The sequence below is a fragment of the Rhinolophus sinicus genome, linkage group LG10, assembly GCF_036562045.2.
Source record: "Rhinolophus sinicus isolate RSC01 linkage group LG10, ASM3656204v1, whole genome shotgun sequence".
Classification (NCBI taxonomy): Eukaryota; Metazoa; Chordata; class Mammalia; order Chiroptera; family Rhinolophidae; genus Rhinolophus; species Rhinolophus sinicus.
This window is the reverse complement of record NC_133759.1, coordinates 86,140,072-86,154,488: the sequence shown is the minus strand read 5'-3', so window position 1 is coordinate 86,154,488 and position 14,417 is coordinate 86,140,072. Positions and strand designations below refer to the sequence as shown.

General features: G+C 39.0%; 1 protein-coding gene across 1 annotated transcript in view; it reads left to right on the top strand.

The window, feature by feature from the left end:
* Positions 1 to 5,363: 5,363 nt before the first annotated feature.
* Positions 5,364 to 14,417, top strand: part of LARS1 (leucyl-tRNA synthetase 1) — a 52,417-nt gene continuing 43,363 nt past the window's right edge. Inside the window, exon 1 of the mRNA XM_019739116.2 lies at positions 5,364 to 5,507. Coding sequence (XP_019594675.2) covers positions 5,502 to 5,507 — 6 coding nt within the window. The 5' untranslated portion in view covers positions 5,364 to 5,501. The remainder of the gene's footprint in view (positions 5,508 to 14,417) is intronic.

The window sequence follows — 14,417 nt, the reverse complement described above, 5'->3', positions numbered from 1 at the left end:
GGGGGGAAGCAATGGGACTGGAGCAGAGTGAGCCTGGAGGAACCTGATGGTGGAGAGGTTGGAGAGGTAGATCAAGGCCAGATCACAGAGGAAATTGTTGGTCACGGTGAGGACTTTGGATCTTTATTCTGAGTAAGGCTGGAAGACACTGAAGGTTTTAAGCAGAGGAATAAAAGTATCTGATTTTGTTTTTAATTTTTTTAAACAGGATCACTATGGCTGCCTTATAGGCATCAGACTGGAGGCAACAGAGTGGAGGTAGGGAAACCAGTTAGGAGGCAATAATCCAAGCAAGAGATGATGGTGGTTTGGACTAGACTAGCATTGAAAGAGATGGTTAAGAAGAAGTTGGATTCTGGTTATATCTTGAAAGTAGAGTCAATGAGTTTTACTGATCGATTAATTGTCAGTGTGAAGCACAAAGAGGATTCAAGGATGACCTGAGGCATTTGGCAATCTGACACTGGAGCCCACACACTCAGACACCGTACGCAGTAGCAACTACAGGAAGAGACTGACTTCTGGCTATGAAGATATTGGGAACTTGACCAATTCATAGGAAAAAAAAAAAGACCACGGTTGTGCCCCAATTGATATCATTTAAACCAGTCTAATTTCATTGATACTGTAAAAACAGGAATCGTAAACATCATAAATGCACAAAATAAATGTAAAACATATAGTCACCGAAACTGGAATCTCAACAATATGTGATTGGCTGTCTTTCCGTGTTTGGTTTTTCTCCTCCCTTCCGTCTTTTATTCATTTCCTAAGGAGCCTTTGGACGGCTCCACAGTGGTGATGATACTGGTGGTGACGAACAGTGTTTTGATGACTCAGCTTCTCATTTCCCACGTGAGCTCATGACAGGGCTGGCAGTGCTCTGTGGAATGGTGACAAGGTGGCCGACTGAGGCTTGTGGATCCTGAGTCTGGAGTGGCATGGCATGAGTGAATGATTGCTAATTCCTGAGCATGACTAATATGGCTGCTTTAGAAGAAATCCAGGCAACAGGGGTTTGGTGCCCAAGAAGTGCAACTTCCCTAATTTGGTTACATTTGTCTACATATAAAAGTCTCTCTAATTAGCATGGCTACTTGTTCCTAGCTCATGTCAGTCAGATTTAGAATTTCCATTAATTAATTGACTGTCTTAGTCTGTTCAGGATGCTATAACAGACTGGGAGGCTTATAAACAACAGAAATTTAATTTATTTCTCACAATTCTGGAGGCTGGCAGTCTGCGATCAGCTTGCCAGCATGGCCGGGTGAGGGTCCTCTTCTGAGTCACACACTTGTCTTTGTATTCTCACAAGATAGTGGTGGGTTCTCTTTTATAAGGCTCTAGTCCCATTCATAAGAGCTCCTGACCTTAGCACCTCCCAAAGGCCCCGCCTCTTAATACCATCGCATTCGGCATTAGAATTTCAACATACGAATTTTGGGGGAACAGAAACATTCAGACCATAGCACTGATCAAACTGGCTTTCCGTATTCTCCACTTTTCTTTTTTCCTTTCTCTTTGGCTTAATATTTCTTGAGCACTTACCATGAAGCAGGCACTGGGCTAATCACCTGGCTGGGTGTAGCTCATTTTATACTGACAGCAAGCCTATGAGGTAGGCATTATCATTACCCACATTTTACACGTGAGGACACGGAGTCCCAAGTTTGAAGGAACAGAGAATAAACATGGGACAGAGCCTTAATTCAAACCCAGGCATCTTTCTCCAAAACCTCTTAGCACAACCACTGTACACACTCTTCCTCTGGTGCCTCTTAACTGTCAGAGTTTGCACACAGAGCAACCTTAGGATCAGCTAAGTCCATAAGTTCTAGAAGGGTTCTTCTTTCTTCTCTTTATACTAATTCCTTGTATCATTAAGAAAAATTTGTTCACTATTCAGGAAGCACAAAAGTAAAGGTAGAACATTAATGGAGGGAAAAAGAAAAACATTTAAAAACAAAAGGTGTCTAATAGGGTAGGGAAGTAACAACCATATTCATTGAGTCTCACATGTGTATGGAACAGAATTATCAAAAGAAGTGCCCACAAATTCTTCCTAGACTGTGTCATCTAAGTGTAGGGAAGTTAGGTAAATATGCATAAAAAAACAAATACAAAAGTACTCAGAGACAAGCCAAAGCTAATTATAGCTTTATGGATCTAAATTTAGAAATGCTGACTCAAGTGAACTGAGTAGACTGACTGGTGGGGTGGGTTTGGGAAAAAAACCAAAGAGGAAGTGAGTTTTGCTGTGGGGTTTTGAAGAATGATGGTGATGTGATCTGACAGTTGGAGAAGGTGTATCACACAATTACATGGTGGGTGGTAACTAGCTCAGTTAGGCTAGGGGAGAGACTAGGATGGCGCACAGATATGCTTTTCCTGTTTTAATCAGACTAATCTTTATAGACCAATTTTCATAAGGTAAAAATAGCTGACATTTTACAATGCTTACTACATGCCATATATATGGATTTATGTGTATGGTTTATGTACATATTATTTCTTTAACCCTCATAGCTATCCTATGAGGTACTTACTATTATTAGCCTTATTTTACAAAGTGGTTAACTGAATTTCCTGAGGTCACCTAGCTAGTAAATGATGAACTTGGTCTGTCTGATTCAGAGCCTGAGCTCTTACCCACTCTACAGCCTTTCCTTTCTAATTTCATTTCTCTAGAGAGGGTATTCCACATGGCATAGCAAAGAATTGATAATCCCCAATTAAAAAGCCATATTACTATAATAAATTTCATTTTCCAACTAACTCCTGAATTCGCTCACCTTGCCTGCCACCACCATAGTCTAAACCACCATTACCTCTCACCTGGACAATTGCAATAGCCTCCAGCTTCCACTTTTACTCCGTTCCAATCCCTCTTCAGAATGATCTTTATAAAACACAGATAGGACCAAGTTCTTTCCTCGCCTAAAATGCTTTCATGGCCTTCCATCAGTCCCATAGCTACAATGTTTGCCTCTGCCACTAGTTCTATGAAGGAGGTGACTGCACTTGTCTTATTCAACTGTCATGCTCCAGTATCTAGGATAGTGCCTTGTATATAGAAGCTAAATCATTTTTCTTGAATGAATAGAATCCAAATGAGTATTCATTTGTGACAAAAAAATTAGTCACTTAAATAGGAAAATTAAAAAGGATGAAGTTGGAGTCATGGAGGTAGGTTTTCAAAAATTTTCATAATTTGTAATCACCTAATTACTTGTTTATTTTCTTCTTTAATGTCTCATACCCTTTAGATTGTAAGCTCCATGAAAGCAGGGACCATGTCTGTCTTGTTTCCTACAATATCCTGGCTCTGTCTCAGGTTCCTGGGAGGTGCTCAATAAATATTTGTTGTACGAATAATTTCAATTATCAGTGTGAATTGGAAGCTGATGAATCAAAGATGACAAATAGTACTGGTTAGGGCAGAATTGGAAAAGGAAAGTATGACCCTAGTTGTAAGAGCTGTGGAGGATGAGGATTCTTTCATTCATTCAATAAATATTTGTAAGGCATCTACTATGTGCCAGACACTGTGCTAGGTGGGCTCTGCTGTCATGGAGCTTACAGTCTAATGATAAATAAACAGGCAGTTAAAATTCAGTGAGATAAATTTCCCAAGGGAGGGCAGGAAGGGGTGCTTCAGGGAACATTGAGGAGGGGACATTTAACCCAGACGTGAGTTTCCTGACAGTAGCTGAAGGAAGAGGGTGTGGAAAGTGATGGAGAGTACTTGTATGTGTAAGAGCGCAGAGACAGGAGTGCTACTGGTAGGTTCTCTACCGCCTAAGGTTCCTTCTTAACTTCCTTTCCCTCTCATCCGACAAATTTTTATTGAGCCTAGACCATGTGCCAGGCATTGTGTTAGGCCATCATTACATCATTAGATTTGTATTTCAAAACTAGCTGTAGGTATATATATATATATATAAATAAACGAAGTCACTATAGTCAAGCTGCTAAGATACTGAAATCAACCAGGCTGAGGCATGAAGACATGATTCTATTCTTGTTTTAACTAGCCTTGGAACTTAAACTTTTGAACTTTCCAGTCCTGTATCAATGCCTAGATATACATAAGACATCCAGATAGCCCTCTGATTACCTCCTGAATAACTAAGGAAAGAATGTTCACATAACCAGACCACCTGACATCCATTATCCAGACCACCGGTCATCTAGAGGATTACCATCTTGGACCAATCCAGAGGCTAAGAATGCAGGACGTGTTCTTCTCAAGAATGTACTTTTTCTTCTTCAGACCATTCTGGGTATTGCCCAGCTGTGTTTCTGGTCTGCAAATCCTAAGACCTTTCAATAAATTTTTATCCTTTACTTCTAGCCAAAGCCTTCAGTCTCTTTTTGAGTTCATTGGAATATCTATCTATCTATCTATCTATCTATCTATCTATCTATCTATCTATACATTTTAAACTTATTTTTATAAAAATTCTCATTAAAAAAACTCCCCACCCCCTTAGTCCTTTAGGAAGACACACTTCTGGGGTGCCCCCTCCCACAAAGTGTTTTGTAGATGCTTAATCAATGTTTTCTGAATTAATATTAATAAATGAACGAATGTGAGAGTAATCTGACCACCAGAAAGTAAAAGCCTTGTGTCAGCAGTTTTCAATAGATCTTTCTTCCATTATGCAAATATTCTATTTCTTCACTGTCCAATGAGATGGTAACTATTAACCACATAAACTATAGAGCCCTTGTAAAGTCGCTAGTGTGACTGAAGAACTTATTTTAAATTTAATTCAATTTTAATTATTAAATTTAAATAGCCACGTGTGGCTAGTGACAACTGCATCAGACAGCTCAGCCTTAAACGATAGAACAGTTGAAATAGTCTGAGGCTGGCACTGGCACCAGTTAGGTTACCAGCCTCTCTTTTAAAAATGGAGATTGTTAACAACTGGTTATAAAATGTCTAAATTCTGGGCTGTTGCATGCCACCGACAGTAATAAACATCCGTGTGGCAAGCCATAATTAGCACCTAAGTCGCTTAAGACTAATAAACCTTGTATTCTGGCATTCTGACAGACACCCAACCAGCTCCACAGGGTGAAAACGTAGAAGGCGGGGTACTGCGCCTCAATCAGAGCGCTGGCAGCAGTTTGCAATCCTGAACTGCATCATGGACTTTGTAGTTCAACGTGCCAGTGACGTCACTACCGGTGTCACCTCTGAGTGGCCTATAGGCTCTACTTCCAGTATCCCGTTGTTTTCTGGGAATTGTAGTCAATAGTTGTCTGCTGGACTTTGGCTCTAGTGGCGTGGGAACTACAATTCCCGGCAGGCTACGAGATGCACCCGGCGGTAGTAGTGAGCCTGCTAGTGCCTCATCAGACGTGAAGTGTGTGCTTTAGTGTCGTGGGACGCCTGGGTACCCTGAAAGGGAGGGCTAAAGTTGTAACCACTCCTTTGGGGGGAGATCGCCGAGGTTATTCTTGTGGGTTTGCACAGTCGGCTTGGGGGCACCATGGCGGTAAGTTTTGGTGGGAAGAGTCCGCTCGGCCGGACCCTAGAACGGACTGGTCTGTGTGTTTTTACCAGAGTCTGGAGGCTCCATGTGGTACCCGTTGCCCTGAAAGGAAAAGTAATTTTCTAAAGAACGGGGAGGCCTTGGCCCCCCACGCTTAGGGGTGGCTATTTTGAGGATGGATGTGTCTTTTTTTGCTAGCCGATGAGCCAGGAACTGATGTCTTTCACTTTGCAGATTAATGTCATGTGTGTTACTTAACAGAAGTTTCTAAAACCGATTTGTAGAGAGAAGAGTATGTAACATTGAATCCTCCTTTCAACAAAAAATTGAACGTATCCCGGTAAAACAAGCAAACTCTGCATTCATGGTATTTACGTGTGTGTGGGCAACATACTAAAATATATAGTAAAACATGTCGGGTGCTGATAAGTGCTAAAGAAAAAAATAGAGCAGGAAGGGGGACGAGGGAGTGTTGGATGGTAGGGTTGCAATTTTAAAAAGTTGATCAAGAAAGGTTTTGTTGAGAAGGTGGCAATGTGGCAAAAAAGTAGGAAGCAAGACATGCAAGTACATATATGGAGGAAAAGATTTGGGGGCAGAGGCAACAGTGTGAGTGAAAAGCAAGGAGGGTTGTATGTCCAAAGGACAGTGATCCATGTGGAGATGATGATGATGAGGGGGAGATGATGGTGATGATGGTGGTGGTGGTGGTGGTGGTGACGGTGGTGGTGGTGGTGGTGGTGGTTGTGGTTGGTCATATAAGGCCTTGTAGGTTGCTGATTAAAGAGTAGGTTCAAGAAAGAGTGGAAGAGAAGGACTGGAGATAATGAGTATGGACAACTCTTGAGGAATTCTATAAAGGAAAGCAGAGGAATGGGATAATAGATGAAGGTCAATAGAGAAGTTTTTTTTGTTAAAGACGAGAAATTATACACTGCTTGTATGCTCATGGGAATTATCCTGTAGAGAGGGGAAATTGATGCACAAGAGAGATGATTGCTGGGGTGATGTTCCTGAATAGAATACGTGGGATGAGGTAAGTGCGTCTGTGATAGGTTAAATAGGACCAGACTCACCTATAGGAACAGGAAAGAAGGCAGAATATATGGGTACAAATGCATGTAGGTAGGTAGATGGGATGAGGGAGGCTGTGGAAATATTCTGTTCACTTCTGTTTTCTCACTGCATTAGGAACGAAGATTATCAGTTAAAAATAATGATGGGAAAGGAAGTGTTGGAGGTTTGAAGAGGGAGGAGAAGGAATGAGAGACAATTGTCTAGGCCATTGCTGTCAGTAGAACTTTCTGTCTAATTTGGTAACCACTAGCCACACGTGGCTATTGATCATTTGAGGCTAGAGCAATTGAAGGAGTGAATTTCAATGTAATTTTAAAATTAAATAGTCACATGTGGCTAATGGCTATTGTATTGGACAGTATACATATTGAAATTTGAGGAACACTGGTCTAGAAGAAGGAGTAACTAACTGGATTTCAGAAAATAGTAGTATTGCTGGGCATCACTTGATGTTAGTGATCATGAATTTACATTCAGACTAGTCAGCATGGTTAAGTGTTTATCTTCTGCCACTTTCAGCCGCTGGGGTGAAGGAGCAGAGCAGATGGAAAGGAGAGTTGGAGACTCCCAAGCAAGAATGATGCAGACAAGGGCAAAGGAGTGATTATGCAGATGGACATAAGGGATAGAAGTAAAGACATGGGGTGGGAAGGGCCTAAGGATTCGTGAAAAGGGGTCAGGATCAATAGGTCTCAATGGGGTTGGAGAATTATTGGAGTTGGAATTCTAGCAGAGTTAAGACCAATAATGTCAATTACTAACATTTCTGATGTTATGCTTTGTGTTTAGTGTTTTATTTGCATTAGCTCGTTGAATTCTCACACTAACCTATTTGAGGTAGACACTTATTATTTGCGGTTTACAAATTAAGAAACCTATGCTTAGGCCCAAGTTCCGATAGCTAATACCTCGTGGAAGTGGATTAGAATAGACTGAATCCTTCTCAGTCACTCTGCTGTACTGCCTTCCAGGAAAACCCAGGCCTTCTCATTCTTGGTCCGGTGCTTTTTCCTTTGTTCCAAACTGCTAACTGCCTCTCCACCAACCCCATCCCACTTTTGTGGTATCTATAGCTGGTGTGGAATTTGCAGGTCCTTTTTTTAGTCGGTGTTGAAGGGCTTTTCAATTTAGAAGACTTTAATACATTTTTTCCCCGTCCTTTTAAGTTATATGCATCTATAAGGAAATTGGCAATATTTTGATAGATATTTTTGTTTCACTTTATTCACTTCTTGGCTTCTGAAAATATTAATCTTTTACACTGTCATGATGTTAGTTAATTTTATTGGAAGAATCCAATAAGAGATCCCTTTAAGAAAAAACAAGTAACAATAATAATAATAGCTAAAATGTATTGATTGCTTATTCTGTGCCAGGCATCAGTGTTTTACATAATTTTTCATCAGAACAACCATTAAAAGTGGATGCTATTTTTATCCCCATTTTATTGATGGGGAAAATAAGGCATCAGATCTACTAAGAGGTAGAGGTGGAGAATTTGAGTTCATTTGGTCCCATTCTGAAGCCCATTCTCTTAATCATTATACTATTTCCGGTTGTAAACTAATTGGGGAATTTCTTTTACAAACACCCTCCCACTGGGAAAGTTTTCCTTTTCCGAAGGAAACCTTACCAATATTAAAGTGTGTAAGACAATAAACATGGGATAGTGTGGATAGAACATTAGTTTTTATCTTAGAATTTGTAAAGAGCAAACAATATACTTTTCTTCATATCATAGTTTTAATCCCTTTGAGTTATATATCAATGTTTTAGGTGATATAAAAGATGTGATATAATAATGATAGTTGCCAGCTTAAAAAAATGTATGTTTTAAGTTTTTCATTTGGAAAATTTAAAAATAGTGAACAGAGTAGAGATAACACTATTGTGTACTTCAGTGTGCCTATCACTCAACTTCAATAATTGAAGCTCATGGCCAATCTTGTTTCATGTATACCTCACCCGGACCCTCCCTTTACACCCCTCAGGATTTAAAGCAAATTTCAGGCATTGTATCATTTCACCATCCATATTTTAGTAAAGGTTTTTTTTAAATAGAATGATAAGTTTTCTTAAAACATAACTGTAGTGCCTTTTTCACACCTACTAAAAAGCACATGATGTTTAGTTGTCTCTTTGTGGTAATGGTTAACATTATTGAGCATTTACCATAGGTCCACACTAGGCTGAGTCCTTCATGTGTATTATATCTTTTAATCCTCATAATAATGCCAGGTATGTATAATTATTATCCTCGTTTTATAGATAGAGAAATGGAGGCTTTAGGCGGTTAGGAACTTGTCCAGGGTTCTTCAGCTAGTAAGCGGTGGAAATAAGATATGGCCTAAGCACCAAGGGAAAGCAAAAATAGGAGTCAGAATATGAGGGTTTTTGTCCAGCTTGACCATTTACTGGCATAATGATCTCCGAGCTTTAGATTTATGTCTTTGAAATAATACTCGCTGATCTGCCCACTTATTAGGATTGTTATTAAGATCAAATAACTTAATGTTCATAAGTGTTTTAAGAACTGCAGAATACTATGAATATACGAAAACATTTATTATCAAGTTCAGTGGTTCTTTACTGGGGGTCGTCCCCAGAACACATTTGGTCTGGAGACTCCTTTGATTGTCACAGTTGGGGGGTGTGCTACTGGCATCTAGCAGCTAGAAGCCAGGGATGCCCCTAAACATCCTACAGTGCACAGGACAGCCCTTGAAAACAAAGAATTTGGCCCAAAATGTCAATAGGACCAATGTTTAGGAACTCTAATCTGGTTAAATAACCTCTCACTAGTTTAAATAACCAATTGTCTAGTTGAACAACCAATGAAGAAATTGAGGATCGGGTCAAGGGACTTGTTCAAGGTTATACAACAAGTTGGTGCCGGGGCCAATATCCGATTACATTACAATCAACCTTTGAGGTTTTGAAGAACAAGTTTTTTCTGAGAAACAAAAACCTCAAGAGCTTTTCTGTTCAGTACAGTGAAAAGAAATACATTGTTCTAAGTAATTTGTGACGACGATTGCTTTCATGTTCTTTAAAGTGGGTGACAAGGTCATTTTTAAGCAAAAAATATTTGTCATGTACCTTCTGTGTCTGTGGCATTGTACTTGGTGCTGAGGTGATGATAACACAATGGGATTTCCTATGTCCCATGACCCTAGGGTGGGAGGTACACCTAGGTGTCATGAAACTCTAGATACTTTTGCCTTCTTGGGCCCCTTCCTCTGTAAAAAAATTTTTTTTAAATTATATTTTCCTACCATGTTGGTATGAAGACAAATACATTAATATATATTAATTGATTTTTTTCTTCAACCTTAGTGTCTCTTTTTTTGCATCTGATTTTAAAATAAAATATTTTTGTGAGCCCCTAAAAGTATGTGTGCCCTGGGCACTGTGCCTACTCTACCTGCAGGTAAAGTTGGCTATTAGGAGTTCGTTGTACAGGTTGTTTTGAGGGCCAGGTGGAAGTGACTTACTTTCTTCTGCCCAAGACTTCTTTGCCAGAACCCAGTCACATAGCTCCAATCTAACTGTGAATTCATCTGGAAACATAACCACGTCTGCTACACTACACCACCATAAGTAAGACTGGGCTTTTGTTGCTGGGCAAGAAAGGGAAGGAACAGATATTGCATTGGCAATCTGCCTTCTCTTCCATAGCTCATTTTTAAGTGGTAGGTAGTCCTTGCCTATTAGAATTGACGTCAGGGGTCAGCATATATTGGAACAGAGAGACTGGAGGCAGGTTACTTGTTAAGAAGAGGGTTTCACAGTCAGAAGGGGCAAAGGAGCTGAGGGTATAAGTGAAGGTGGTTGGTAGCAGGAATGCAAAGGAGTGAACAGATGCAGGGCCTTATTCTTTCTTGGAAAAGGAAATGCCTTATGCAAGCACACTTAGTTTTATGGAAATTCTTGGGAAAGAGGCCAAATTGCTTAGCTCCTTGATTGAAATATGCAACCCAGTTCCTAGTCCATGTTATTCTTTTTAAGGCACAGTGTGCAAAAGCAGGCATTGTGTTAATCGCTTCTCTTTTAAAATCTGTAACTATTCACCAAGTATTTAAGGAGAGCCTGCTGTAAGATAGATGTTTGAGGATATAATGAGAAGCAAGGCAGAGTCCCCACCAGGAACACACAGTCCTGTGGGGAAGATGGACAGATAGTGCCATCACTACGTGATGAGGGCTTTCATAGGGGAAATACTGTCAGGAACAGAGGAAGAGTGGCGTCTCGTGAACTCTTGAGGAATCAAGGCAGGTGATTCGCTGAGACCTGAAGGATGAACTAGCCCGTTAAAGAGATTGGTGGGGTGTGTGGGCAGAGAGAACAGTCTGAACACAGGCTCAGTGGTGAGAGAGGGACCTTGGCATGGAGGGAGGGGCCTGGCGACGTGAGATGAGAAGGGCCTTGAATTCCAGATTGAAGAGTGTGGACTTTATCCTGAGAGCAGTAGAGAACCTCTGAAGGGGGATCGCCTTCATCAGATTTGTGTTTTGCTGTGATTTCTACTGGCAGCAATTATGATCTGGTCAGGATTTCTAGAAATGAAAAAAAATGTTTTTCCCCAGTGTCCTTTGGTTCCTAGGGACACTTGTTATAGCCATGACTTTTCAAATGATTGAGTTTTTTCTCATATCCTTTTTGCCTTTATGACAAAGTTCTTTTAATCCATCATTTTATCTCCTCTTTGTAACCTGACATTTCATAGAACTTTCTGTTGCTTGTCTTTTCTTATACTTGGTTAAAAAAATAAAGTAGAATAGTAAACTATTCTTTGATTTAAAATATTAAAAATTGAAAATAGTAAAACAGAGTTGACAAATTTATGGTAGATTTGTACTGAATCTTATCCAATTTTAATACTATTTTTATTATTACGTAGTACACAAGATACCCTTAAGAGATAGTTAATGGAGAAATAGTGTTTAAGTTTTTTTTTTTTTTATTGCACAGAATTCCGGTTTGTATAATACTACAAATTTGTGTAACCATTTAAAAAAAAATTGCTAAGAATTCCGTGTATCTGTGATGTGAATAGAAAGCATTTTTTTAAAAAAAGTATTGAGTAGAAGGGGCAGAGAAAGGCACAATTAAAGGAGATTGAGATCCAGTGGTTAAGTGATTTGGCCCAGTCACCTGTCTGGTAGGTTATACAAATAAGAGTAGAAGCGAGGTATTTTCTCATTTGAAAATGCTGCAGACTCTGGAAATGTTAGCAGGTAAGAAGGGGAGGAAATCTAATTTTGGTTCAGAGAGTTTTATACCAGAAAATAAAATTCTAGAAACTAATACTTAAGTTTTCAAAACAATTAGACTCGTGCATGGTCCATTGGTATCCTGCTTCACTTGTTTTCCCGAAGTGCTGTGTTCCACTCCACTTTCAGCACACTTGCTATTAGCATCTCATTCTTTTCCACAGAGTCACACACTGAGAATGAGGCTCTAACCCTTCTTTTTCCAGTTAGAGTGATTATGCATGTTTTTGGCTTTCATCCAACGGTGGCTTGAGGGATGATAAGAATGTTGCCAGGTAGATCCAATATACTGGAGACATGCTTGCCATTCTGTTTCATTTTAATTTCATATTAGTAGTCTGTTAACCATTTTGGAGCTGTTCTTTATAGCATCCTTGAAAAAAAAAAAGCACGCAGACTCTACCGCTGAATGTCCCCCTTATGGTAGCTTGACAAGCAGACCCTGCTCTACCTTATTCTTTACTAAGTACTGATGGATTTTTAACTAAATAGGAACATTTGACCACATTGTTACATTGTAGTATCTAATGTAAAAAATATTACAAAGCTTTTTATATCTTGTTTCCCGGAAATAAGACCTAGTGGGACAATCAGCTCTAATGTGTCTTTTGGACCAAAAATTAATGTAAGACCCGGTCTTATTTTACTATAAGATTGGGTCTAAAACCTTCAAAGAGGATCTAATACCAGTCCTGCTCAAACTCTTCCAAAAAATTGAAGAAGAGACAGTACTCCCTAACTCATTTTATGAGGCCAACATTACCCTGATATCAAAACCTGGTAAGGAAAACAGACACATAAAAAAACTACAGACCAATATCTCTGATGAATACAGATGCAAAAATCCTAAACAAAATTCTAGCAAATCGAATGCAGCAATACATTAAAAAGATTATTCATACGACCAAGTGGAGTTTATCCCAGGGGCATAAGAATGGTTCAACATACGCAAATCTGTCAATGTGATACATCACATAATCAAAATAAAGGACAAAAATCGTATGATTATATCAATTGATGCAGAAAAAGTGTTTGACAAGATACAACATCTATTTATGATTAAAACACTTAATAAAATAGGTATAGAAGCAAAATGCTGTAACACAATAAAGGCCGTATATGACAAGCCCTCAGCTAATCTCATAATTAACGGTGAAAAACTGAAGCACTTTTCTCTACGTTCAGGAACACAACAGGGCTGTCCCCTATCACCTCTGCTTTTCAACATAGTTTTGGAAGTCCTCGCCAGAGCCATCAGGCAAGAGAAAGAAAAGGCATCCAAATTGGGAATGAAGAAGTTAAATTGTCACTCTTTGCAGATGACATGATGCTAAACATGGAAAACCCTAAAGACTCCACCAAAAAGCTATTAGAAACAGTCAATGAATACAGTAATGTTGCTGGCTACAAAATCAGCGTACAAAAGTCCATTGCATTCCTATATACTAACAATCTCAGAAAAAGAAATCTCAGAAAAATCTCAGAAAAAGAAATAAAAGAAAACAATTCCTTTTGCAGTTGCAGCAAAAAGAGTAAAATACCTAGGAATAAACTTAACCAAGGATGTGAAAGACCTATATGCTGAAAACTATAAGACACTTTTAAAAGAAATTGAAGAAGATACAAAGAAATGGAAAGACATTTGGTGCTTATGGATTGGAAGAATCAACATAGTTAAAAACGCTGTATTACCCAAAGCAATATACAGATTTAATGCGATCTCCATCAAAATTCCAATGGCATTTTTAAAAGAAATGGAACAGAAAACCATCAGATTTGTTTGGAACCACAAAAGATCCCGAATAGCCAAAGCAATCTTAAGAAAAAAGAACAGTGCTGGAGGTTTCACACTCCCTGACTTTAGCTTGTACTACAGGGTAACAATAATCAAAACAGCATGGTATTGGCAGAAAAACAGACACATAGACCAATGGAATAGAATTGAGAACCCAGAAATAAAACCACATAAATATGTACAGATAATTTTTGACAAAGAAGCAAAAAACATACAATGGAGAAAAGACAGCCTCTTCAATAAATGGTGCTGGCAGAATTGGATAGCCATGTGCAAAAGAATGAAACTGAACTGCTGTCTGTCACCATGTACCAAAATTAATTCAAAATGGACCAAAGACATAAGCATAAGACCTGAAACAATAAACTGTATAGAAGAAAACATAGGTACTAAACTTATGGACCTTGGATTCAAAGAGCATTATATGAATTTGACTCCAAAGGCAAGGGAACTAAAAGCTAAAATAAATGAATGGGACTATATCATACTTAAAAGCTTTTACACAGCCAAAGAAACTATTGACAAAATAAAGAGGCCACCAACTGAATGGAAGAAGATTTTTGCAAACAGTGCCTCTGTTAAGGGGTTAATATCCAAAATATGCAAGTAACTCATGCAACTCAACAACAAAAAATAACCCAATTGAAAAATGGGCAGAGGATTTGAAGAGATATGTCTCCAAAGAGGACATACAAATGGCAAATAGACATGAAAAAATGCTCAACATCACTAATCATCAGAGAAATGCAAACAAAAACCACAATGAGC